Source organism: Symphalangus syndactylus, chromosome 18 (assembly GCF_028878055.3).
Source record: "Symphalangus syndactylus isolate Jambi chromosome 18, NHGRI_mSymSyn1-v2.1_pri, whole genome shotgun sequence".
Lineage (NCBI taxonomy): Eukaryota > Metazoa > Chordata > Mammalia > Primates > Hylobatidae > Symphalangus > Symphalangus syndactylus.
The window spans coordinates 54,277,766-54,303,027 of NC_072440.2; the positions used below are offsets into that span (position 1 = coordinate 54,277,766).

The 25,262-nt window shown below is 42.5% G+C and overlaps 2 gene segments (V, D, J or C); both read left to right on the top strand.

The window, feature by feature from the left end:
• The first annotated feature begins 5,114 nt into the window (after positions 1–5,114).
• On the top strand, positions 5,115–8,413 carry LOC129467915 (immunoglobulin kappa variable 2-28-like). The segment is given in 2 exon segments: positions 5,115–5,242; positions 5,709–8,413. Coding segments are annotated over 2 exon segments (618 nt in total).
• Positions 8,414–12,013: 3,600 nt separating this feature from the next.
• Positions 12,014–12,830, top strand: LOC129467470 (immunoglobulin kappa variable 2-28-like). The segment is given in 2 exon segments: positions 12,014–12,101; positions 12,469–12,830. Coding segments are annotated over 2 exon segments (405 nt in total).
• Positions 12,831–25,262: the final 12,432 nt, after the last annotated feature.

Genomic DNA, 25,262 nt, shown 5'->3' on the forward strand with positions numbered 1-25,262 from the left:
ACCCCCAAGGAAGCAGATGTGTGAGGCTGAGCTGCCCCAGTGCTCCTTCTGGTGCCTCCATCTGCTGAGTGAAGTTCTCAAACTCAGTCAGGTTTGGAAAGTCATTGGGACCCTTTTGTAGAGGGGACCAGGGAGGCTCCTCTGAACTCTAAGCCTCTTTTGCCCCCATCCCCAGCAGAAAAGATATGACAATGCCTGTCCTGATTGAATAAGGAAGAGATACAAGTCCACCTGAGGAGCCTGCATTGTGGGATAATTGGAATTTACACAGCAAAAGAGAAGCTATTCTCGGTATTTCAAGGAGAAATTGTTCAAGTTGAATAAATTAGAGTCTAAACCACAGTCTTTTTGAAGCCTACGGTATGTTATTCATGAAGCAATCACTAGAGACAGGGGATTCTCAGGTGCTCCTGCAGAAGTCAGAGCGTACCTTCCCCTGGTGGTATGTGCTGAGTACGTGTGATGATCCTCAGACCTGTCTGGGAAACCCAGGGCTGGGGTGCTGATGCTCTCAGCTGCCTGCAGCATGACTCCAGGTGATTCTCCTGTCCACACACAACCCCACATGTTTTACTTCAGATGTCAGAGTACATGAATCCACCACTCTGACTTCCCAATGTCATGGGAGTGCGTCTCATTAAGCAACTCTAAAGAAGCCATAGAGAGAAAATGGGTTTTGGAAAATGTGCATCCAGAAGTGATAGTAGCGATGGGGAATTGACAGCTGAGAGGTCAGCAAGGATGCTCTTTCCACAAGGCTCAAAACTTTGCCAGTTACAGATTGTCCCAGAATATACTCAAATGTGTTTCACGTCTTACCAGCAACTCTGTGATCATAGCAAGAAATCTTCATTAAGTCATAGATGAAACAGAAAAATCAGGAAACTGAGTGAAATACATTATAAGGCTGTGTGTGGTAGCTCATGCCTGTAATTCCCAGCACTTTGAGAGGCTAAGCCAGGAGAACTGCTTCATCCTAGGAGTTTGTCATTGGACTGGGCAACACAGGAAGACTCTGTCTCTACAAAAAAAACAAAAAGTTAAATAGATAGTTATAACAATCGTTTGACAAACTTTTTCCTTGACAAAAAGAAAAACAACAAGAGAAAATCCTAAACATGGATGTAACATTTTTCCCCTTAATATGAAAGTCCTTTGCTAGTCAAAATTATCCAGAATCCAGCAGTACCTCAGCAATCCTGAGAGGGTGTCTTGCAAGATACATAGCAGGCCCACCTCAAATTACCTGAAAGAGAATCTTCATTTTTACACGGCAACGAGTGATCTATATAAAGCTTAACAAGGTATCTTTTAGGTGATATTTTAGCTAAAGAGATTTATTTTTTTCTCAATGAGGACATTTAAGAAAATTTCAATGGAGGGTCACATGTTGAAAGCACACCCAGTTTTACTTTCAAATTGATGTAACATTGCATTTGAAAACATTTTGAAGATTACAAAGGCTGAAAATCATAATTATCTGTCCATAGAATTATCAAATAACTTCATGTTTAAATGGAGTAAACATTTTTAGAAACTTTAATAATTAGCAAGTGAAAGAATCAATTAAAATTGTGTGTACGCATGTTAGAGATTCTTGGACTTGAGTGTATCAGGTCAGCTTGGTTTGGGCTGTTGTCTACTCCTGTGACCTGCCCTGAGAAACTTCTGCCCTGAGTAGTCAGTGTCCTTCAGCCTTTGCCTCAGATAAATGTAATCCATAGGCTGGAGAAAAGCTCAATTCCCTGCAGCCGAACCAACCAGCTGAGCCCTGCCTTGATCAGCCAATTGATTATTAAAATGAACATTCAGGAATATGAAAATAAATACTTAGTATTAACGAGACACTAAGGGTTTAAGTGGTTGATTGTCAATAATTATTGTGCAAAAACTGACCAATACAGTATTTATACATCTACCTATTTAGATAGATGAATTTTATTAAAATTGATGGCATAAATATGAATATTTATTAATCCATATATAGAGATACTAAGACAACATTTAAAACATTAATACTTAATACAAATAAAAACCATGAAATTGATGTCATTTGGAGAAAATGTACATATTTGAGTGTATATAACATACATATTGATGCATTTATATATTTGAAAAATTATTGGCTGCATATACGTATATGTACACATATTTAACTTTAAATAAGTCTATTTAAGTATATTTATATATCCATATAGAAGTAACACATGCATATTTACAAAAAAATTATATAAAAATTACATCTGTGAAGGTGATTTCAGTTTCCTCCCATAAAAACACTGGTGCCCAAGACCTGGTGTAGTATCTGCTCTGGCCACAGAAATTTCCTTTATAAGCTTTAGTTATAAAACACACACCTAATGGGTATTTACACCTTAAAATATTTTTCTAACTCAAGTGGAGGGGTAAAGGGTATGAATGGGGATAACTGCCTACTGCCTAATGTACTGCACATTTGCACAAACTCTCTATAGCTTTTTATTTTACTATAATGTCAAACACAGACAAGTTGCAAAAATATTGTAAGAAATATAAAATTGACCCAGGTTCATTTGGTATCAATAGTTGACTTTCTAATTCTATATTCCTTCTATAAGTTTTTATTCTGGATACTGTTGATACAAACAAAACAAACTACCCCCACACTTAATGACACATGAAAAGTGCAATCTCCTGCCTATCATCCCTGCTCTTCTGGGTGTTGACTGGGCTCAAAGAAGCTCCTGCCAGGTTTTCCTAAGGATGCAGTCAGAGGGTGGGTGGGGAAGGTGTCATCTCAAAGGTGGTTGACACTGGATACAGGGTTCTCAGATAGGGCTGTTTGCCGATTCACATGGCTACTTGATTCCCACAAAACTTCCCCCACAGGAGTAGACAGAAGTTATGTAGACTAAATGTCCTTTTATAGCCTCACAAGGGAAATAGTGTTACTTCTACTACAGTCACATCCCCGCCAAGAGTCAACAGAAATGCAGTGTAAAGCAGTAGGCTTAATGGGAGGAGCATCAAGATCATGCTGTTAGAAGAGTTCTTGTCACAGGCATTTTGGAAAATACAACAGGCATCAGGGCACCCGTGACCAAAGCAATTCACATTCTTCCCAAATGCTAAATACTCTCAGCTCCACATGCCCAAGCATTATTCCAAGATAGTGTTAAGGTACCCTCAAAATGATGTCCTGGGGGAGTGATATTAGCAAAATGACAGAGTAGGGGATACTAGCCTTAATCTGCTCACCTCCCCCCACCAACAAAAGAAACCATAAATGTATATACAAAAAGCAAAATGAACAATTAGACAGCCATCTAAGAAAGAAAACAGCCCTTGGAGACCTCAAGGGTCCAATTAAATAAGTGCAGAAACACAGTGGAGGAAAATCCCAGAATAACCGTACAGAAAAGATCGCGGGGAGATGGCACATGCGAGAGTTTTGAGACATCTAGGAGCAAAGAAGCAGGAGGCAATTGCTACCAGGCAGGAGGCAGGGCCACTGCAGTCCCCATGGCCTGCTCTGTGGAGGACCTGGCAGACTTTGCAGCTGAGGACCTCAGTATCTCCCAAGACGGCACCAGTCCACAGCTTTCCTAATGAAGGCCCCTTAGTGTTCATTGAAGATCACAGCAGCCTGCTCCATAGAGGACGCTGGTGCTTTTGGCACTAAAAATACCTGCAGCCATGGGCATGGAAATCACCCCAGAGAGGAAGATACCTTCCCTCCACATCCTCCCAAGAATCAGCCACTGTTGTGCTGCCTGAGATGAGGCTGCCTCCCAGCCCCAACTCTGCATCATCCCAGACCCAGGCTCCAGGACCTCATCCTGTGTTGGCAACTCAGACCCTGAGCCACTTCCATGTGGACCAGCCCCACCCCAGGCCCTGAGCTGCTGTCACTACAAGTGCACCCACACTCCAGAGCCTAGCCCTGAGGCTGCTCTGGAAATTGCCTAAGACATAACATAAATAGAGAATGTACAGCAACACAGTAGAGTGAAATGCAGAGAATAACCACACAGAAAGCATCTCTGGGAGATGGCACACCTGAGAGACCTGAGAAACACTGGCAAAAGTGTCAAGAATAATGAAACACATTAGTCCATAAGATCAAAAAATGGAACTTAGGATAAACATCAAGACAGGCATCAGTATAGAGATTATAGTTCAAATGCTGAATCACATACGAAGAGAACATCTCAAATGCATTAAGAAAAAATCAGTTTCATTATACCAGGGAAACAGTAATAAAATCCTTGGTTAACTGTTCATGGGACCAATAAAGGAAAGAAGACAAATGACATTACACAAATAAATGCTGGGTGGAGAGGATTCAAACAAGGATTCATTATCTAGTGAAAATATGCTTCCAAAATAAAGGTAAAGTAAAAACATTTCTTGATGAACAAAATGAAGATAAATGGATTCTTACAGATATGTTCTATATGATACTTAAGAAGAAATTTTTCAGAATAACAGAAAATGACAGTAGATAGTAAGCTGAATGCACAGAAATAAATGAAGATTTCACAAATGGTGAAGTAAAGAGCAAGAGGCAAGGAAAAAACAAACAAAAAAAGGTGTTTCCTTCAATTTAAATGAAACTCTAGTCCAGGGAAAACCAAGCCATTGTGCTGAATATCTGAATTCCAGTTACCTTGATTGGCATGGGGGAGCAGCTGTTGCCTGGGAAGGTCCATGAGGGATAAATCTGCAGAATTTGAAATATTCTATAGATTCTTTGGAATGGAGAACATACATAAAACTTAGTTGCATATTTAACATTTCAGACCTTTGCTCTGTGTGTGTATTACCTCAATAAAAAAATTGAAAAAGTTAATTCTAGACTCAAACAAATAAGAATAAAGAAAGAAGAATTATCAATTTTTTATGGAATCTCAGCCTTACCAAGGAGGAGTGAAAAATGCACCTGGGAAGTGCTAAGAAATAGGCAAATTTGTCCTACTCATGCAGCATGGATTTTATCTCTGTTAGTTTCCCTCCAAACAGAGAAGATATTTAAGTTATTTTTCTTACAAGAGAGGCCCCTTCACAACACCTTTGCCGCTTTCCACCCCACTGCACCCACCAGGTGATTTGCATATTGTCCCCTAGGGAGGACCTTCCCTTCTGAGTCTGAGATAAATGCTCAGCTCCAACCTTGCCTTGACTGATCAGAACTCCTCAGTTCATCTTCTCAGAATGAGGCTCCCTGCTCAGCTCCTGGGGCTGCTAATGCTCTGGGTCCCTGGTAAGAACATAAGGGAGAAGAGGGAGGAGAATCGGATTGGAGGGTGAACTCTGGGGGCCCCACTGCCTCCCATGTGTGTTCTGTGCATGTGTTACATGTGCTCACCTCATCCTCCAGGATGGGGCAGGTGATATCCTGATCTGTGAGAGTGAGGAAGATTCCAGAAGAAGCAAGGACCTGTGCGTTAGAGAAACTCTGACTCAGGAAGAGGAGGGTGAATTCGGGGACCTCTTTGTGCCTTGCATCTGTAGAGTGCTTTCTTGAAATTGAATAATCTTGGAGTATGAATAAAAGTTGCAAAGAAATTATTTGATTGGTGCAAAAAGAATTGCATTTTGTTTGCCATTAAAAGCAATGGTGAAACCCGTAATTACTTCTATATATAGGCTGAAATAACAAATAAAAAATGATGAACATGATATATAATATTTGTATGTAACCTTACACTTCTCTCTCATTATTTCAGCCTCCAGTGGAGATATTGTGATGACCCAGACTCCACTTTCCCTGCCTGTCACCCCTGGAGAGCCAGCCTCCATCTCCTGCAGGTCTAGTCAGAGCCTCTTGGATAGTGATGGATACACCTATTTGTATTGGTACCTGCAGAAGCCAGGCCAGTCTCCACAGCTCCTGATCTATGAGGTTTCCAACCGGGCCTCTGGAGTCCCAGACAGGTTCAGTGGCAGTGGGTCAGGCACAGATTTCACACTGAAAATCAGCAGGGTGGAGGCTGAGGTTGTTGGGGTTTATTACTGCATGCAAGCTCTACAAGCTCCTCCCACAGTGCTACATCCTCGAACAGAAACCTCCGTGCTGGGTTGGCCCAGCTGCCCACATGTGCTGCTTGTCCTGGGGAGCAGCTGTGCAGAGTCTCTGAGTCTGCAGAAGAGAAGGCTGTTGGAGACGTCAGGGCAGGGTTTGCTGCTGAGGACGCTGGTCCACGAGAGCCTCAGTAGCAACTCAGATGTCACATGTTAAGACCCCAACAGCAGTCACAGCCTGGGGAAGGCATCAGGAGGAGGAGAATCCATGGGGGCCACATGCCTTGGGAGCAACCAGCTATGATGAAGGGAGAGTGAATGAAAGCTCACATCCTCACCCTCCCTGTCTTGCCCACATTTGTCAAGTTCATGCAACTGTCAGAATAACCAGACCATGGATGCAATTTAGTGACAGCACAAGTAGAACACATATGGGAAATGACCAGCTTGGGGTTTATTTCACACACGATGACACCTAGTCATATTGGGAAATTCATACTCTCCCATCGTCCTAATTCTGCTCTCTGACTCCCACTAAACCCTCCTCTGCAGTGTCTTACAGGTAAAAGCATTCTACACAAGCTGTCTGCAGGGGAGTACAGCTAACACTTAGAAAAAATGTTTGATGTTGGATTATTCAGATAGACTTTGTAAACTCATGACAGGCATGAGAGCTTAATGTCAAAAGATTGATTACTGTTAATTATTATTTGCCAAGTGATAGCAGAGTTTTCCCAATTCACAATACCAAAAGTGGCCTTTGAAAATAAACTGCAGAAATTCAAGGATGGAAAATATAAAGTTCATTTCAAGTAAAAAAGGGAACATTCAGAATTATGTGAGATTTTTATTTCTCTTCCAAATTCTAAAGGTTTTGAAAGTATTTAGGTTAAGTTCTATTTTAGAGTAGAAATGTATTACTATGTTGTCAAAAGAAAAGGTTTCAAAAAATACAGAAATGCATTCTTTTCACATGATTATATCATTACCTGAAAATGAATCTGAATTCAATGTTTTAGTTGTAAATGCCTGGAGCGTCTATGCTTTTCATAGATTTTATTAAATATAGTGTTTTAAATGATATTGAACCCAATAATGAGTCACATGAGGTACATATAATTACACTGTGTGATAGACACAAAATAATGACATAATCAACAGAAGTTCTGCTTCAGGCTAAGCGTAGAAAGTACACTTGGATGATTGTTTATTCAAATATAACAAATTTCATGGTAAGTGCAATTAAAATTCCAAAGTTCCACTTCTGTTATGTTTAAAAATTGTGTGGCAATATTTTTATATCTGTCAATCACACTAGAGACTGCAAATGAAAAAAAAAGTGACACCATATGTTTTCAAAATACTGATAAATGAATCATTGATCTTAAGAGTCATTATACAGAATTCAGTTAAGGAACACAAAGTGTATCGGGGCGTGGTGGCTCATGCCTTTAATCCCAACACTTTGGGAGGTCAAAACGGGCCAATCCCCTGAGATCAGGAGTTCAAGACCAGCCTGGCCAACATGGTGAAACCCTGTCTCTACTAAAAATACAAAAATTAGCCTGGTGTGGTGGCATGTGCCTGTAATTCCAGCTACTCAGGAGGCTGAGGCAGGAGAATCGCTTGAACCTGGGAGGTGGAGTTTGCAGTGAGCTGAGATCGGCCAGTGCACTCTAGCCTAGTTAACAGGGTGAGACTCTGTCAAAAAAAAAAAAAAAATGTGAGTAGTATGACCCCGAGCTAAACAATGATATCATCATCATTAGCCCTCATGGAATTGATTGCCTCTAGCGACCTTGAGTTTCTGCTTTGCTGTGAGACACAAGATTGGTCCCAACCTATTCAAGATGGTTAGATATCTTAAAAAAACAAACAAACAACTTATATAATGCTGATGTAACAAAGGGCTAAACTCTCAAAACAAAATGGTGAAAGGTAAACAATCCCCTGAACCTTAGAGAAGATACAAGCAGAATCAAAAGCAGCTGGTACAAAGAAGCTTCTAGTTGCACTTGACCAAATGTGACGAGGTTTCTGTGTCTGCGCCATGGCAGTGGAGAGGCAGGTGGGTGGCCTTAGTGGTGTCGTTGACTCTGTTCCATGAGGTCACTCTGGTGCACAGGAGGCGCGTCCACCCTTAGCACACAGCTTTCCTTCTTCCTCACAGTCACAGCCCCACGGCCGTCCTCAGAAGCATGAGTGGAACAGAGTGAAGGGAAAGCTGTTTTCTTCCAAAGATCAAAAATCTTGAACTTTCAAATATGGATAAATGTTATTTTTGCTCGAAGAACACATTTGAGAAATCTTCCATTTAGCGGATCTGATGATAAACTCACATTTTTTGTTTCTTTTAATCTGAAAATGTATCAGTATGATTCTTGGAAATAATTTTTTGCATATAAAGTAATATTTTATCAGCTCATTTCAAGTTTTATTTACCGTTTGATAATTACTCCTAAAACGTCATCGGTTAAAGAAAGAATCATCTATTGCTCCAACTGTCCTTTACTAAAAGTAATTTGTCTTTTTAACCTCATCAGGCTCCTTGTAAACTCTCAAGCTGACCGTTTTTTTTTTACAGATTCAATGCATTCAGTCAATTTATTATTTATGATGAATTTATTTATGTATTTATTTTCACTGTCACAAGTAGAAAAAAGCCCATAATTTGCTATGCCAAAGATCTGCCTCTAGATGGCAAACAAACCCCACAATACACAAAGCGAGCCAAGTTCCTAGAAACCCTGGGAAAGGAAGAGGGCTACTGTCCCATTAACAACTTGGAGCCCTTAAGGCAAGAATGAGGTGGAACATCTGGAACATCTGGGAGGAGACACCAGGCTGCGGAGTAGTGGGGAACCTGCTCTGTGCTCTGAGACTGAAAGCCCAGCCTTGCCTCTCACCGCTGTCTTGACTGTGTCCCCATCTGCTGTGAAGTGAATGGTGCCTTCTAAATTCATGCTGAGCCCTAATTGCTGAAAAGTGTAAGACATGGAATGGGGGGATTATGTGCATCTTCCCGACACCAACATGATGCTCACGAAGGAGGCTTCTTGTTTTCTCTTAGGATTCTTTTACTAACCAACATTTTCCCTCTACTGCACATTTCCCTTTCCTGATTGTCCCTCTCTGTTGACAGAAGACGGCCCAGGGGATTCACTACTCAGTCTCAACCTCTTACCCAAAGCCCTCAGTCTAGTGTTGCTCTTTTCCTTCATGATATTTTTGTTTGTTTTCTTGTAATCATTTTAGCAATAAAATGTCACATTTTTATTCCTATCTATTACAGACATTATCTTAGTTAATCACAATGGTTGCCTTCTGAATAAAAAATGATCTTTCACAATGATGTTAAGAGATCCAAATCTGTGTGCTTCACAAGTTGCAAGAAGCTCTGTCTAGCACGGGTGCCAGTGACTCACTCAGAGTGTTCTGTGCAGCTGGCCCCACAGAGTCCCTCTGTGCCGTCATATCACCCACTGTCTTCTGTGAATGAGATATTCTGATAAGAATCCTGGTGGATGCTATTTGAGCCAGTGCCCACACAACTCCCATGAAAGCTGAGGACCACAGGCCCCTGAAGAGAATCATGAGTCTCTAGACTCACAGCTCATGACTGTCCTCTGCAGACACAGCTTCTCCCCAGATGGCTGAGGGTTGTCATTGGCTGTGTCCTTCCTTGTGCATGACAACAGGAGACATAGAAGGTCTGTAAGGAGCCCTGCAAGTGAGGTTCTGAGCCAGCCCTCCTGTGTGGGGCCCTCTTACCTGGACATAGGTGTGTAAACCAAAAATGAAACTATAAGCTCCCTAACCAACTGAATGAACTCCTCCTCTCAGCCAAGGACACACCAAAATCAACCTGAAATACAAGTACAGGCCATGATGGGAATGGATGATTGGATATGCCTTAACTTACCCTCTTCCATTTACAATTCAGACACAATTGACCAGCTTTTAATATGAAGACAGAGACCTTGAGACTGACAAAGCAAACTCTTTATAGCAATAATATACCAACATGACAGACACCAGACCCTAGGAGAAATCAAAGTATTTTCCCCAATATATTGTTATTTAATGTATTTAAAAATGCCTCTGCAAAGCTGGTTCTTGTGGGAAAAATCTACATTCTCTAAAGATTCTTACCCCTTTTTAGGTCTCTTTCCTGACCCAGAGAGACTTAACTGAGAGTTTGGCACCTTTTAAGTCTGCTAAGAAACAATTACAATCTATTCTCTCTGAAGCCTGCTACCTGGAGGCTTCATCTGCATGATGCAACCTTGGCTCCAAAACCCTTTTTCTAAACCCAGAAACTCCCTTGTGTTGATTACACGTCATTAGATAAACTCTTTAACCACCTGGGAAATCTTTGAATCCACCTGTGACCTGGAAGTTCCCAACACCCCCACCTCCTTCAGGCTGTCCTGCATTTCCATATCAAAGCAATGTACAGCTTACACATATTAATTGATATCTTATGTCTCCCTAAAACGGATAAAACCAACCTGTAGGCCGACCACCTTGGGCGCACATTCTCAAGACCTCCTGAGGCTGTTTCACTGATATGTCTTTAACTGTGACCAAATAAATTTCTAAATTGTTTGAGACTTTTCACAGAGACTTATTTGTTTATAGGTGTCACTGCATACACTTAAGGAAGTGAAGAGATTTATGACAGTGAGAAAAGGAGGAAGCTGGGGTGTGTGTGGGGAGAGAGAGAGACAGAGAGAGAGAGACAGAGACAGTGTGATGTATATACAGGATGATACTGAGACCTACTGTGAGCATTTTTACATAAAGTCAAGAAAGCATCAGTTACAGGTACAGGTTACCCAGAGAGATACAACTGTGGATGCATTTCTTGCTCTTTATACATAGAGAATTTCCTTTGGATCTGTGGAGTCATGGCTGTGGCTGCACCACATCCAGGCTCGGGGAGACTTACATCTCACTCACAGCTGACAAGAACCTGGAAGCCCTGACAGGACCTGATTCCACATGACCAGGGAGACTGCGTGGGAAGAGCTTTTCTAATCACCACTTGAAAAAATATCATGCAAAGTTATTTCTTATTTGTTCTGTGTCATTAACCCAGAAGATTCTTCACTTAGGAGAGTCCTCAGGGCCAGGCACAATGGCTCACACCTGTAATCCCAGCACTTTAGGAGGCCAAGGCAGCCAGATCTCCTGAGGTCAGGAGTTCAAGACAAGCCACGACAACATGGTGAAATCCCATCTCTACTAAAAAAAAAAAAAAGAAAGATTCCTCTGGTTAACCTTGTATCTGTGAGATGATTATGATAACATAGATCCCAGATTGAACAACTGGTCACCCGGGCTTTTATATTAACTGCCTGAGGCACAAAATTTTGTCTCTCTTCCCTTTTTCTTGCACTGGGCTCTTGGCTCTAAATGTAGAGGCTCACATAATTCTCCCTGTGAGGTGCTTGGACAGAGAGCTCTTGTGTGGTTCACTCACCAGGTGCCAGGGCAGGGTAGATTCTAATATTTGAGCTGAAGTTCTTGAACAGTTATCCTGGAAACAGCTGATACCAGACAGCCCTTGAACTGGCTCCAGGCCGCTTTTTATTTGCAGGCTATCAGTCCAGCAGTGCTTGTGGGGATGGGGCTGTTTCATTCTGTAGACTGACTGAGAGGGATTCAAGCCAGATGGCATTCAACTCCCGGAGTTGCATCCCAGACACACATTTCTACATTGTCAGGGTTCTGGTGCTTTCTCACAGTCATGTCCTACACAGTATGTCCCTACAAAAGGTCCGAACTTTCACCTTCAGATCCTTCTTCCCCTGATTGTGGGCAAAGTTGACTGAATCTCTTTTTGTTTTGTTCCGAGGGAGGATTTATATCTCAATGTTCACAGAAGAGACATTCCCCCTGCCTCATCAACCTTTTCCACACCACCGCCCTGACCGGGTGATTTGCAAATTGTCCCCTAGGGAGGACCTTCCTTGTGAGTCTGAGATAAAAGCTCAGTTCCAACCTTGCCTTGACTGATCAGGACTGCTCAGTTCATCTTCTCACCATGAGGCTCCCTGCTCAGCTCCTGGGGCTGCTAATGCTCTGCCTCCCTGGTAAGGACAGAAGGATAAAGGGAGGAGAATTGGGTGGGAGGTGAGCTCTGTGGGCTCCACAGCTTCCCATGTTTATTCCAATAATGTGATAGAGTCACGTGGTCTATGCTCCAGGGAATGGAATTCATGTTTGTCTTATGAATAATCAGGATTCACCTCCAGGGAACGATGACCAGTGCTCTGATTAAGAACTTGAAAACAAAGAGTTCCCTTGTGACTAGTAAATAATGGGTTTATTTAAAAAGTCTTCTTTTCGTGATGTAAATCAAAACTTTAAAAATGTAACTGTAAATCAGTATCACAAGAGTAATTATGAAAGTTGCTCATAATATATCTATATAAACTTGCACTACTCTTATTTTTTCAGGGACCAGTGGGGATATCGTGGTGACCCAGACTCCACTCTCCCTACCCGTCACCCCTGGACAGCCGGCCTCCATCTCCTGCAGGTCTAGTCAGAGCCTCCTGCATAGTAATGGATACACCTATTTGGATTGGTACCTGCAGAAGCCAGGCCAGTCTCCACAGCTCCTGATCTATAGAGTTTCCTATCGGGCCTCTGGAGTCCCAGACAAGTTCAGTGGCAGTGGGTCAGGCACTGATTTCACACTGAAAATCAGCAGGGTGGAGGCTGAGGATGTTGGAGTTTATTACTGCATGCAAACTCTACAAGCTCCTCCCACAGTGCTACATGCTCGAACAGAAACCTCCCTGCTGGGTTGAACCAGCAGCCCATATATGCTGCTTGTCTGAGGGAACATCTGAGCAGAGTCTCTGAGTCTGCAGAAGAGAAGGCTGTTGGAGGTGTCAGGGCGGCGTTTGCTGCTGAGGATGCTGGTCCATGAGAGCCTCAGCAGCACCTCAGATCCCACATGTTAAAGCCCCACCAGCTGTCACAGCCTGGGGAAAGCATCAGGAGGAGGAGAATCCATGGAGGCCACATGCCCTGGGAGCAACCAGCTATGATGAAGGGAGAGTGAATGAAAACCCACATCCTCACCCTCCCTGTCTTGCCCACATTTGTCAAGTACATGCAACTGTCAGAATAACCAGACCATGGATGCAGTTTAGTCACAACACAAGTAGAACACATATGGGAAATGACCACCTTGGGGTTTATTTCACACATGATGACAGTCATATTGGGAAATTCATAGTCTCCCGTCTCCCTAATTCTGCTCACCGACTCCCACTAAACCCTCCTCTCCAGTGTCTTACAGGAGAAAGCATTCTACACAAGCTGTCTGCAGGGAACTATGGCTAAGGACACTGAGTAGAAACGTTTGATGTTGGATTATTCAAATAGACTTTGTAAACTCATGGCAGGTGTGAGATCCAATGTCAAAAATTGATTATTCTTATTATTTGCCAAGTGAAAGCCGAGTTTTCACAATTCCAAAAGTGTCCTTTAGAAATAATTGCATAAACTCAAAGATAAAAAGTATGAAGTTTATTTCAAGTACAAAGGAAACATTCAGAATTATACAAGATTTTTATTTCTCTTCCAAATTCTAAACGTTTTGAAGGTATTTAAGCTAATTTCTATTTTAGAGGAGAAATTCATTACTGTATTTTCATAAGAAAAGATTTCAAAGAATACAGAAATGCATTCTTTTCACATGATTACATCATTACCTGAAAATGAATCTGAATTCTATGTTTCAATTGTAAATTCATGGAGCATCTATGCTTTTCATAGATTTTATTAAATATAGTTTTCTAAATGATATTGAACCCAATAGTGAGTCATGCGAGCTACATGGCATAACACCGTGTGATAGACACAAAATAATGACAGAATCAACAGAAGAAGATCCGCTTCAGGTTGAGGGTACAAAGTACACTTGGGAAGATTGTTTATTCCAAGATACAGGATTCCATGGTAAGTGCAATTAAAATGACAAACTTCTATTTCTGTTAGGTTGAAAAATTTTATGGCAAAATTTTTATAGATATCAATCACAGTGGCACCCTCCAATGAAAAGAAAAGTGACACAATATGTTTTAAAAAATACTGATAAATGCATCATTGAGCTTAAAAGGCATTATGCAGAATGCAGTTAAGGAACACAAAGTGTGGTGGGGTGCAGTGGCTCATGCCTGTAATCCCAGCACTTTGAGAGGCTGAGGCTGGTGCTAAAGTCAGGAGTTTACGACCAGCCTGGTCAACATGGTGAAACTCTGTCTCTACTAAAAATACAAAAATTAGCCAGGCATGGTGGCATGCACCTGTAATTCCAGCTCCTGGGGAAGCTGAGGGAGGAGAATCACTTGAACCCCGGAGGTGGAAGTTGCAGTGAGCTGAGATCATGCCACTTCACTCCAGCCTGGTCAACAGAGTGAGGCTCTGTTAAAAAGAAAAAAAAAAAAAAGAACACAAACTCTAAGTAGTATGACCCAGAATAAAGCAATGCTATTGCCATCTGTAGCCCTCATGTGATTGACAGCATCTAGTGACTTTGAATTTCTGCTTTGCCATGAAACACAAGATCCGTCCCAACCCATTCAAGATGGTTAGATATATTTAACAAACAAACAAATGACTTATATAATGCTGATGTAACAAAGGGCTACACTGTGAAAACAAATGGTGAAAGGTGAACAATCCCCTAAACCAGAAAGAAGATACAACGAGAATCAAAATTGGCTGGTTCAAAAAAGCCACTAGTTGCAGTTGACCAAATGTGACAAGGTTTCTGTGTCTGTTGCCATGGCAGTGCAGAGACAGGCAGGTGGCCTTGGTGGTGTTGGTGGCTTTGCTCCATGAGGTCACTCAGGTGGGCAGGAGGCACAACCACCCTCAGCCCACAGCTTCCTCCTTCCTCACAGTCGCTGCCCCCTCAGCAACATGAGTGGAACAGAGTGAAAGGAAAGTTGTTTTCTTCTAAAGATTAAAAATCTTGAAGTTGCAAATAGAAATAAATGTTATTTTTGCTCCAAGTACACATGTGAGAAATCTTCCATTGAGTGGACCTGATGATAAACCCACATTTTTTGTGTGTTTTAATCTGAGCATGTCTTTATGTGATTCTTGGAAATAATTTTTTGAGTATAAAATTATATTTTAGAAGTTTATTTCAAGTTGTTATTTATCATATGATAATTACTCCCAAAACATCATCAATTTTAAAAAAAACATCTGTTGCTCTGTCCTCCACTGAAAGTAATTTTTCTATTTAACCTCATCAGACTCCTTTTAAGCTTTTAAACTCATCTTATCTTTTTAGTGATTTGACACATTAAGTCAATTTAGTATTTATGATGAATTTATTTACGTAATAATTTTTGATATCACAAGTAGAAAAAGCCCATAATTTGCTATGCTGAAAACCTGCCTCTAGATGGCAAACAAACCCCACAATACACAAAGCGAGCCAAGTTCCTAGAAACCCTGGGAAAGGAAGAGGGCTACTGTCCCATTAACAACTTGGAGCCCTTAAGGCAAGAATGAGGTGGAACATCTGGAACATCTGGGAGGAGACACCAGGCTGCGGAGTAGTGAGGAACCTGCTCTGTGCTCTGAGACTGAAAGCCCAGCCTTGCCTCTCACCGCTGCCTTGACTGTGTCCCCATCTGCTGTGAAGTGAATGGTGTCTTCTAAATTCATGCTGAGCCCTAATTGCTGAAAAGTGTAAGACATGGAATGGGGGGATTATGTGCATCTTCCCGACACCAACATGATGCTCAGGAAGGAGGCTTCTTGTTTTCTCTTAGGATTCTTTTACTAACCAAAATTTTCCCTCTACTGCACATTTCCCTTTCCTGATTGTCCCTCTCTGTTGACAGAAGATGGCTCAGGGGATTCACTACTGAGTCTCAACCTCTTACCCAAAGCCCTCAGTCTAGTGTTGCTCTTTTCCTTCATGATATTTTTGTTTGTTTTCTTGTAATCATTTTAGCAATAAAATATCACATTTTTATTCCTATCTATTACAGACATTATCTTAGTTAATCACAATGGTTGCCTTCTGAATAATAAATGATCTTTCACAATGATGTTAAGAGATCCAAATCTGTGTGCTTCACAAGTTGAAAGAAGCTCTGTCTAGCACGGGTGCCAGTGACTCACCCAGAGTGTTCCATGCAGCTGGCCCCACAAAGTCCCCCTGTGCCGTTATATCACCCACCGCCTTCTGTGCATGAGATATTCTGATTAGAATCCTGGTGGATGCTATTTGAGCCAGTGCCCACACAACTCCCATGAAAGCTGAGGACCACAGGCCCCTGAAGACAATCATGAGTCTCTAGACTCACAGCTCATGACTGTCCTCTGCAGACACAGCTTCTCCCCAGATGGCTGAGGGTTGTCATTGGCTGTGTCCTTCCTTGTGCATGACAACAGGAGACATAGAAGGTCTGTAAGGAGCCCTGCAAGCGAGGTTCTGAGCCAGCCCTCCTGTGTGGGGCCCTCTTACCTGGACATAGGTGTGTAAACCAAAAATGAAACTATAAGCTCCCTAACCAACTGAATGAACTCCTCCTCTCAGCCAAGGACACACCAAAATCAACCTGAAATACAAGTACAGGCCATGATGGGAATGGATGATTGGATATGCCTTAACTTACCCTCTTCCCTTTACAATTCAGACACAATTGACCAGCTTTTAATATGAAGACAGAGACCTTGAGACTGACAAAACAAACTCTTTTTAGCAATAATATACCAACATGACAGACACCAGACCCTAGGAGAAATCCAAGTATTTTCCCCAATATATTGTTATTTAATGTATTTAAAAATGCCTCTGCAAAGCTGGTTCTTGTGGGAAAAATCTACATTCTGTAGAGATTCTTACCCCTTTTTAAGTCTCTTTCCTGACCCAGAAAGATTTAACTAAGAGTTTGGCACCTTTTAAGTCTGCTAAGAAACAGTTACAATCTATTCTCTCTGAAGCCTGCTACCTGGAGGCTTCATCTGCATGATGCAACCTTGGCTCCAAAACCCTTTTTCTAAACCCAGAAACTCCCTTGTGTGGATTACAGGTCATTAGACAAACTCTTTAACCACCTGTGAAATCTTTGAATCCACCTATGACCTGGAAGTCCCCAACACTCTCCCTTTCTTAGGGCTGTCCTGCATTTCCATATCAAAGCAATGTACAGCTTACACATATTGATTGATAACTTATGTCTCCCTAAAAAGTATAAAGCCAACCTGTAGCCCAACGACATTTGACACACGTTCTGAAGACCTCCTGAGGCGGTTTCACTGATATTTATTTAACTGTGACCAAATAAATTTCTAAATTGGTTGAGACTTTTCTCAGATGCTTATTTGTTTATAGGTGTCACTGGATACACTTCTGGAATTGAAGAGATTTATGACATTCTGAAAAGGAGGAAGCCAGGATGTGTGGAGAGAGAGAGAGAGAGATTGTGATGTTTGTACAGGACTAACACTGAGACCTGGTTATGTAATGGTGTAGTACTGAGTATCATCCCCAAATAGTGAGGTTTCACTCCAAGAAGACTATGCATGTATCTCATTTGGGAAAACGGCTTTTGCAGGTGTAAATTAAGGAGCTTGAAACAGGGAGATGGTCTTAGATTAATCAACTGGGATTTAAATGCGAACACAAGTGTCCTAAAAAAAACAAAAGGTAGAGAGACATTTAGCACAGACTGAAGTGGAGAAGGCAATGTGAACACAGAGACAGAGATTGCAGTGATGTGTCCATATCCCAGGAGAGGGAAGCCACCAGAAGCTGGAAGAGCTAAATGAGACTGCTCCCTAGAGCTTCTGAAGGAGCCAGAACTGATGACTCCAAGATCTCAGCCCAGTGAAACTGATTCTGGACTTCTGGTCTGCAGAACTAAGAGAGATTCCATTCCTGTTGTTTGAAGCTACCACATTTTTGAGAACTTGTTACAGTAGCCCGAGGACACTAACACAAATGGGGCTCCGGGAAAATCCAGACTGAAGGTGATGTGGTGGTTTGCAATCTCCTTGCTTAACTTTATGATACTAGACATAAATACATTCGTGAAAAATTTTGTGATTGAAGAAATGTACATGAAACCTACAGTGTACAGAGAAACATCTGTTAGTTATAAGATAAATATTGATAATTTTAGTTGAAAATGACATATGACTAGTCATATCTGACATAATATTCTGAGTTACTCAAGAATGCATAAAAGGGGCACTAGATACTCTTCTCATGTATGAGTGTCTGTCTATACATGTATGTACATTTCATGGTGCATCAGCTGGCGGAACCCTCAGGACAGCCCTTCATATCCTCAATGCCCCATTTCACACATGAGGAAACTGTTCATGAGAGTACATGGCTGATATGCATAAAAGTCACTTGGTCAGCAGTTGCTGAAGCTGAATTTGGAATCTAGGTCTGTCTGACCTTACCTATCTTCCTTCCACAGAGCCACATTCATTCCATAGAGGAACCCACCACCTATAAAACCAGGAAAGAGACAAAGCCCAAAGTGCAGTGTGGATTTCTTAACACAAGCTCACTTTGGCCTGTAGTCTTCATCACGCTGACACTAAGCTTAAACCCAGACCCTTCTACAGTTTTGTCTACAAAGCACAATTTGCTGAAAGCCTTTACAAACACCAAGAACCTTTCTTTCAGATCTGGCAGCAGGGTCACATCTTACATGATCCTGACCACATTTTTTCTTCTCTGCCATTCCCATCTCTCTGATTCAGTCCTCACTTGCAGCCATAAAAAAGGATGAGCTCATGTCCTTTGTAGGGACATGGATGAAACTGGAAACCATCATTCTCAGCAAACTATAGCAAGGACGAAAAAACAAACACTGCATGTTCTCACTCATAGGTGAGAATTGAACAATGAGAAAACTTGGACCTAGGGCAGGGAACATCACACACCAGGGCCTGTCGTGGGATGGGGGGAGGGGAGAGGGATAGCACGAGGAGGTATACCTATTGTAAATGACGAGTTAATGGGTGCAGCACACCTACATGGCACATGTATACATATGTAACAATCCTGCACATTGTGCACATGTACCCTAGAGCTTAAAGAACAATAATAATAAAAAAAAGATTGGGTCTTGCACATCTAATTTGCCCTACGAATGTTAAAACAGCAAACCTGCATCCTCATCCTCTTCTCATGTGCTGTGAGAGATGACCTCCGGGCTCTCAGATACCAAGATTGTACAAGACCCAACCCAGAGAATTACTCAAGACACTTTCTACATAAGAAGAATTGTGGGGCTAGCTCTCCTCATAGAAAAATGTTTTCTGTCTCTTGTTGAAACTGACAGCAAAACACAACAACATAGAACTATTTGAGAGAACAGAGGACAGTGATACACTTATGGAAGTAAAACACACCCCTTCCCCTTGCATTGGTTTCCTGTTGCTGCTGTAACAAATTACCACAACCTTACTGTTCCACATAACACAAGTGCATTATCTTACATTTCTGGAGGTCAGAAGTCTCAATGAAGTAAATTCAAGGAGTAATAGGGCTCTATTCATTCTAGGCTTCAAGAGAGAGAATCCCATATCGAGCATTCCATCTTTCCGATGTTCCCACATTACTGGCAGCATGGCTCCTTCATCCATCACTCCAGTTTCCCTGTCAATTGTCTCAGGTCCTCTCTGCCTGTTACCCTCTTCCCTCCCTATTATAAGGACCCTTGTGATTATTCTGGTCTCACCCAGGTAATTCAGGATATTCTCCTGACCTCAAAATTCTCAACCATGTCTGCCAAGTTATTTTTTGACATATTAATAAGTAATAATCATAGATTCCAGATATTAGGACAATGATGTCTTTAGGTGGTGTATTATTCATTCCACAAACAACTCTCATCATCCACACAATGGTCTTCCCCTAAGGTAGAATAAAATTATCACAAGGCAGATTTATGAGGCAATAGACCTAGAAAAAACCTTAGACTCTAGGACTCTCTGATGTGTGGATGTCAAATTCTAGGGGATTCTGATTCTCTGCTCTGTGTGGACTCTATGGTGTGTAGCCATTTGTGGAAGGCTTCTTTGATTTTGTGACCTGGAAAAAAAGGAATCTCTGCTAAAATCAAACCTAAGAAAGATTGGCAAAGGGAATTTAAAGATTTCTTAAATTTTTGGAATTTCCCTATGCATTAAAACAGAAGAAGTGGCAATAATTTAAACCAATGATGCCCTCTAAGAATGAGGATTTTTCCAATGCATCAGGTTGGGTCCCCTCAGTGAGAATGATGCCAAAGATTGGCATGCAGGCAGTATCTTTACAAAGTGCAGGAAACAAGCAATTGAGCAAGGGAAGAGAGGAGGGAAAGTGAAAGTGAAAGGTACCTCAGCAAAGAACCACCTCTGAGGATGACAAGAGGTCAAACCCACATAGAAACACAGGACAAATGCCTCTGTGATTCCACCTGACAGGTGAGGGAGCTGGGGGATGTGTACACCTCCCTCAGTCAGTCATCACTGATTGATAGCCATTCTAAGGGATGCTAATTCCAGGCCATGAGGTCTGCCTCATTTGCAGCCTGAGCTGCCTTCCCCAGGTTCAGACAGAGCAGTGAAGGGGAGAAAGAGCCATAGAGGGTCAGCTGAAACATAATGACTAGAATCCCCAAGGCGTAGTCACAATGACTGCTAAAATTATGCAGAAAGAAAAAAGTGCATTTGAATCCAGAGATGTATCTCTCTGAATCTGGATATCTGGATCCTGGTGGCCTGTTTGGTAGCCATTTCCCAGAAATCCAGTCCCCTGGAAAAGCAACAGGAGGTTTGTGCATAGGCTGCACTGCCTTGGTCTGGCCACTGATGGGCGCGCGTGGGAACTACTCCCTGGAGTACTTCTCAGTCCTCTGACACTGATGTAATTGGTTCCACTTCCCCTGCTGTTGAGCCAGGCCGACACGCTATGGGCAAACGCATCTGCTTGAAGTATTGAGGTTCAAATCCGTGCTTAAGATATATTTGGATGCAAAATACTTTTTCATCTACATGGGCAGTGTCTTGGCAGAAGATGGAGACTCTCTCTAAATGGATGTGAGACAGGGCGGCTGGCATCTGGGTCAGGATGATGCCCTGGTGCACGGCAAGAACATGCATTGGGCAGCAGCCACCCTCGCTAAGAAGACAGGTTCACTGACCTGTCTTTACCCCATGGCCTCTCCCTCACCTGCTCTCCGGACACCAGGCTCTTGGGCAGATGCTCCTGAGACCCTAGGAAAGGCTGGTGGGGAGCGCAGCTCAGAGCATTACTCAGGGGATGTGGCCTTTGTCATCCTACCTTGAAACAATTGATTATTTGAGCCTAGATTGATAGAGGGCTTCAAGTTGATCCAAATCCAGGCTCCTATAGTCAGCGAGTGAAACAGAGATTTTAGTTGGAATAATCAGACCTGGTATCACTAGTCAGCTCTCTATGCTGGAGAACCATAAGAAATTATGCCAAAGGCAGGAAAGGGGATAGAATATGGGGATCATCACACCAAGAATAAGGTGCAGCCAATTTAGCCCCTGGGCCTTAAAGAGATCCATAGCTCTGAACAATGGCAGATCTATGGGTGACACAGTTACCATCTTTGTGCATCTTCAGAGAATTGTTTTTCCTTGTACTGCTAAGAACAATGTCTTAAGTGTATTAGTAAATTCTATTGAATTTATTAAAGATGATTCTGATAAATTCTTTTAATATTCATTTAAAAAATGAGACAATTTCACACTGACAGAGACATTGTTAGTATAGAACTAAATACTTTTACACTCATCAAACTCCTTTGAGATTAACTGAAAGTTCTGAGAACCTCACATTCTACAACTTTATTATGAATTTTCTGCCAAAAATGATGCTTTCCCATACAATCCTAACACAAGTATAAAATATATTATTTAATCTAGTCTTGGGTTCATTTAAAATTTTGAAAATTCAGTCCAAAAATACGTTCTGTAACTGTATGGCTACCAAGGAGAAATGTATTCTCTCAAGGTAAATCTGCACTGCCCTGGTCTGACCTGGGACCCTGGGGACACTGCCCCTGTGCTGAGTTACTGAGATGAGCCAGCCCTGCAGCTGTGCTCAGCCTGCCCCATCCCCTGCTGATTTGCATATTCCCAGAGCACAGCCCCCTGCCCTGAAGACTTTTTAATGGGCTGGTCACACCCTGTGCAGGCGTCAATCCCAGTCAGGACACAGCATGGACATGAGGGTCCCCACTCAGCTCCTGGGGCTCCTGCTGCTCTGGCTCCCAGGTAAGGAAGGAGAACACTAGGAATGTACTCAATGTGCTCAGTACCGGCTGGCTTTTCAGGGAAGTCGTCTGATAACATGATTAATTGTAAGAATATTTGTTATTTTGTTTCCAACCTCAGGTGCCAGATGTGACATCCAGATGACCCAGTCTCCATCCTCCCTGTCTGCATCTGTAGGAGACAAAGTCACCATCACTTGCCAGGCGAGTGAGGGAATTAGCAAGAATTTAAATTGGTATCAGCAGAAACCAGGGAAAGCCCCTAAGCTCCTGATCTATGCTGCATCCAGTCTGCAAAGTGGCATTCCTTCTCGGTTCAGTGGCAGTGGATCTGGGACAACTTACACTCTCACCATCAGCAGCCTGCAGCCTGAAGATTTTGCAACTTATTACTGTCAACAGGGTTACAGTAACCCCCAGTGGCAGCCCAGTTGCCATATCCACTATTTGGAGTTTGACCTCCCCAGGAAGCCTCCCTGCTCCCTAGGACAACCTGCTCTGACCTCTGAGGACCTGTCTGTAAGTGTCCAGGGAAAAGCATGTGCCTGAAGGGGTCTATGAAGGGGCTTGAGGCAAGTAGGGAGCCCAGCCCAGCTAACATTTGCAGCCATGGGATGGCTTTGTGTACCCAGAAGAGCAAAGATGAGGACTAGTCGAGCACAGGCCCCAAACATTTACGATACACATCTCACTGCAAAGAAATGTCCTCTGGCCACTTCATAATGCAGCTCTAACTATAACTGGTGCTTTGCTGGTTTGTGGCCTGGGCTGGTCTCCCAGAGTCAGTGGCTTTGGGTGAGATGGCTCCAGGAGACAGCAGAAACTCTCATATATGAAGCCTTGCTTGCAGTGATTTGAGGCTTACTAGGGAAAAGCCACGATGGGTTTTACGGAGCATTAACTGTGATACGCCATCTAGGGCTGACAGCTCTAAGCAGTGACCACTGGCACCTCCAGGCAAGTGCCCTTAGGCTACACATAATGAGCACAGTGAGGCTCGGGGTTCAATGGACACCCGTGCCGATCACCCAAAGGGACAAGGAAGGACCCTCGAGTGCCAGTGGTGCTTGGCTTGGATTTCTCATGAGTCCCTGGAAAGCGCCTGCCTGAAATGGAAGGGTCAGCTCTGAGATGGAGGCTGACGGAGATAAACCTCTTGGGGGCAGGAGCTAGCTGACAGAATGACACCTGCCCTAGGGTCCTGCTCTGAAATGCAAGGAAATCCCAGCCACAGTCCGCCGGTCAAGGGAGGCCTTGTGCTAGACTGGATCGCCCCCTGCTGGTCCCATGCAGCCAGGACACTAGCCCTTTTAGGGCCACTGTCTAAAGCTGGAGGGATCACGGGGAGACACAGCATACAAAATCTGTTGTTTAACAACAGCCCATCTATCCCTACATACACATTATCTTTTTAAAACCGTTGTTGTATCTGCCACAAACACACTTTCCATTTATTTAATTTTAATAATATTGTTCAGTTTCTTTAGAAAATACAGAAAAACATAGGAAACTAAAAGCCATATGTAGCCCTATCAGCAAAAGTAAGTACCTTTAATACCATTTAACATGCATCATGTGTATCTAGTTGAGATCATGCTGTGTGGTGGTCATTGTCCATCTACTCAGATCCGTTTCCTGTCCATGGTTCCATTGGCAATTGGCTTCCGGATGGATATGGCCAATGGGAGACACCAGCAAGAGACTGGGTAGTGAAAAGAAGGGATAAGGCAGGGTACTTGTCCCTCTCTCTGCTTCAGGAAGCAGTTTTGCATCAGTAGCTGCATCTCCTCCATGATTCTAGCTGCCACCAAGTGCCTAGCCTCTGGGCTCTCCCAATGCCACTTTCTGCAGCCGTGGGGGTGTAGTGGCTTCCCGCTGTGACTCATCTCTGGGCTGCTTCCATGATGATTGGGTCTCTGCTCTTCAACACCTGTGAAGCATTTCCCACAATAAATTCCCTTTGTTTAAAATGTCCAGGGTAGTTTATTTTCCCCGCTGGATCATGAATGATAAATATCACATGTATAATTTTTGGTTAATTTATTACTTAACAATGTATCACTCAGTATTATTCCATTAAGGTTTTCCTATCATTGTCAGCTCTTTTTTTTTTTCCCCCAAGATGCAGTCTTGCTCTGTCACCCAGGCTGGAGTGCAGTGGCATGATCTTGGCTGACTGCAACCTCCACCTCCTGGGTTCAAGTAACTCTCCTGCCTCAGCCTCCTGGTAGCTGGGATTACAGGCACCTGCCACTGCACCTGGCTAATTTTTGTATTTTTAGTAGAGACAGGATTTCACCATGTTGGTCAGGCTGGTCTCGAACTCCTGACCTTGTGATCTGCCCACCTTGGCCTCCCAAAGTGCTGGGATTACAGGCATGAGCCACCATGCCTGGCCAATACTCAATTCTTTACAAACCTTTCTTAAGGGTTGCTTCTGCTTATTATCTTATTATATCACATCTTAATTGCTTCATTTCATTCATTTCCAATTTTTACTAAAATATGAACGTCTTCATGCATAAATTTCTTTCCATACTTCTAAGTATTTGCTTAGACAAGATTCCTGTAAGTGACAAACGATGACTCATTTTAAGATCTTGGTACATATAGCCAAAAATCCTCCAGGAAAAAAGGTTAGGTCAGTTTACTATCCCACTAGCAGTTAAGAAAGCTTGTCTCACCATACCCTCTGCAGCTGTGATTAGATGAATTTGCAAATTGTAAAGGCAAAAACAGAAAGGCATCTGGTTGTTACTGTTTTAATTTAGATGTGTTTTGTTTTTATCGTAAGTGAGGTGAGACATTTCTCAGGAGTTTATTACCCACCTGCATTTCCTTTTTGGTAAATTATCTTGTTTATTTTACTGTACAGTCCTTAGTGATAATCTTATTGACCAACGAATCAGTCAGCACCCTTAGAGGCAAACAACAGAAGCGACCTCTGGCTAAATTAAGCAG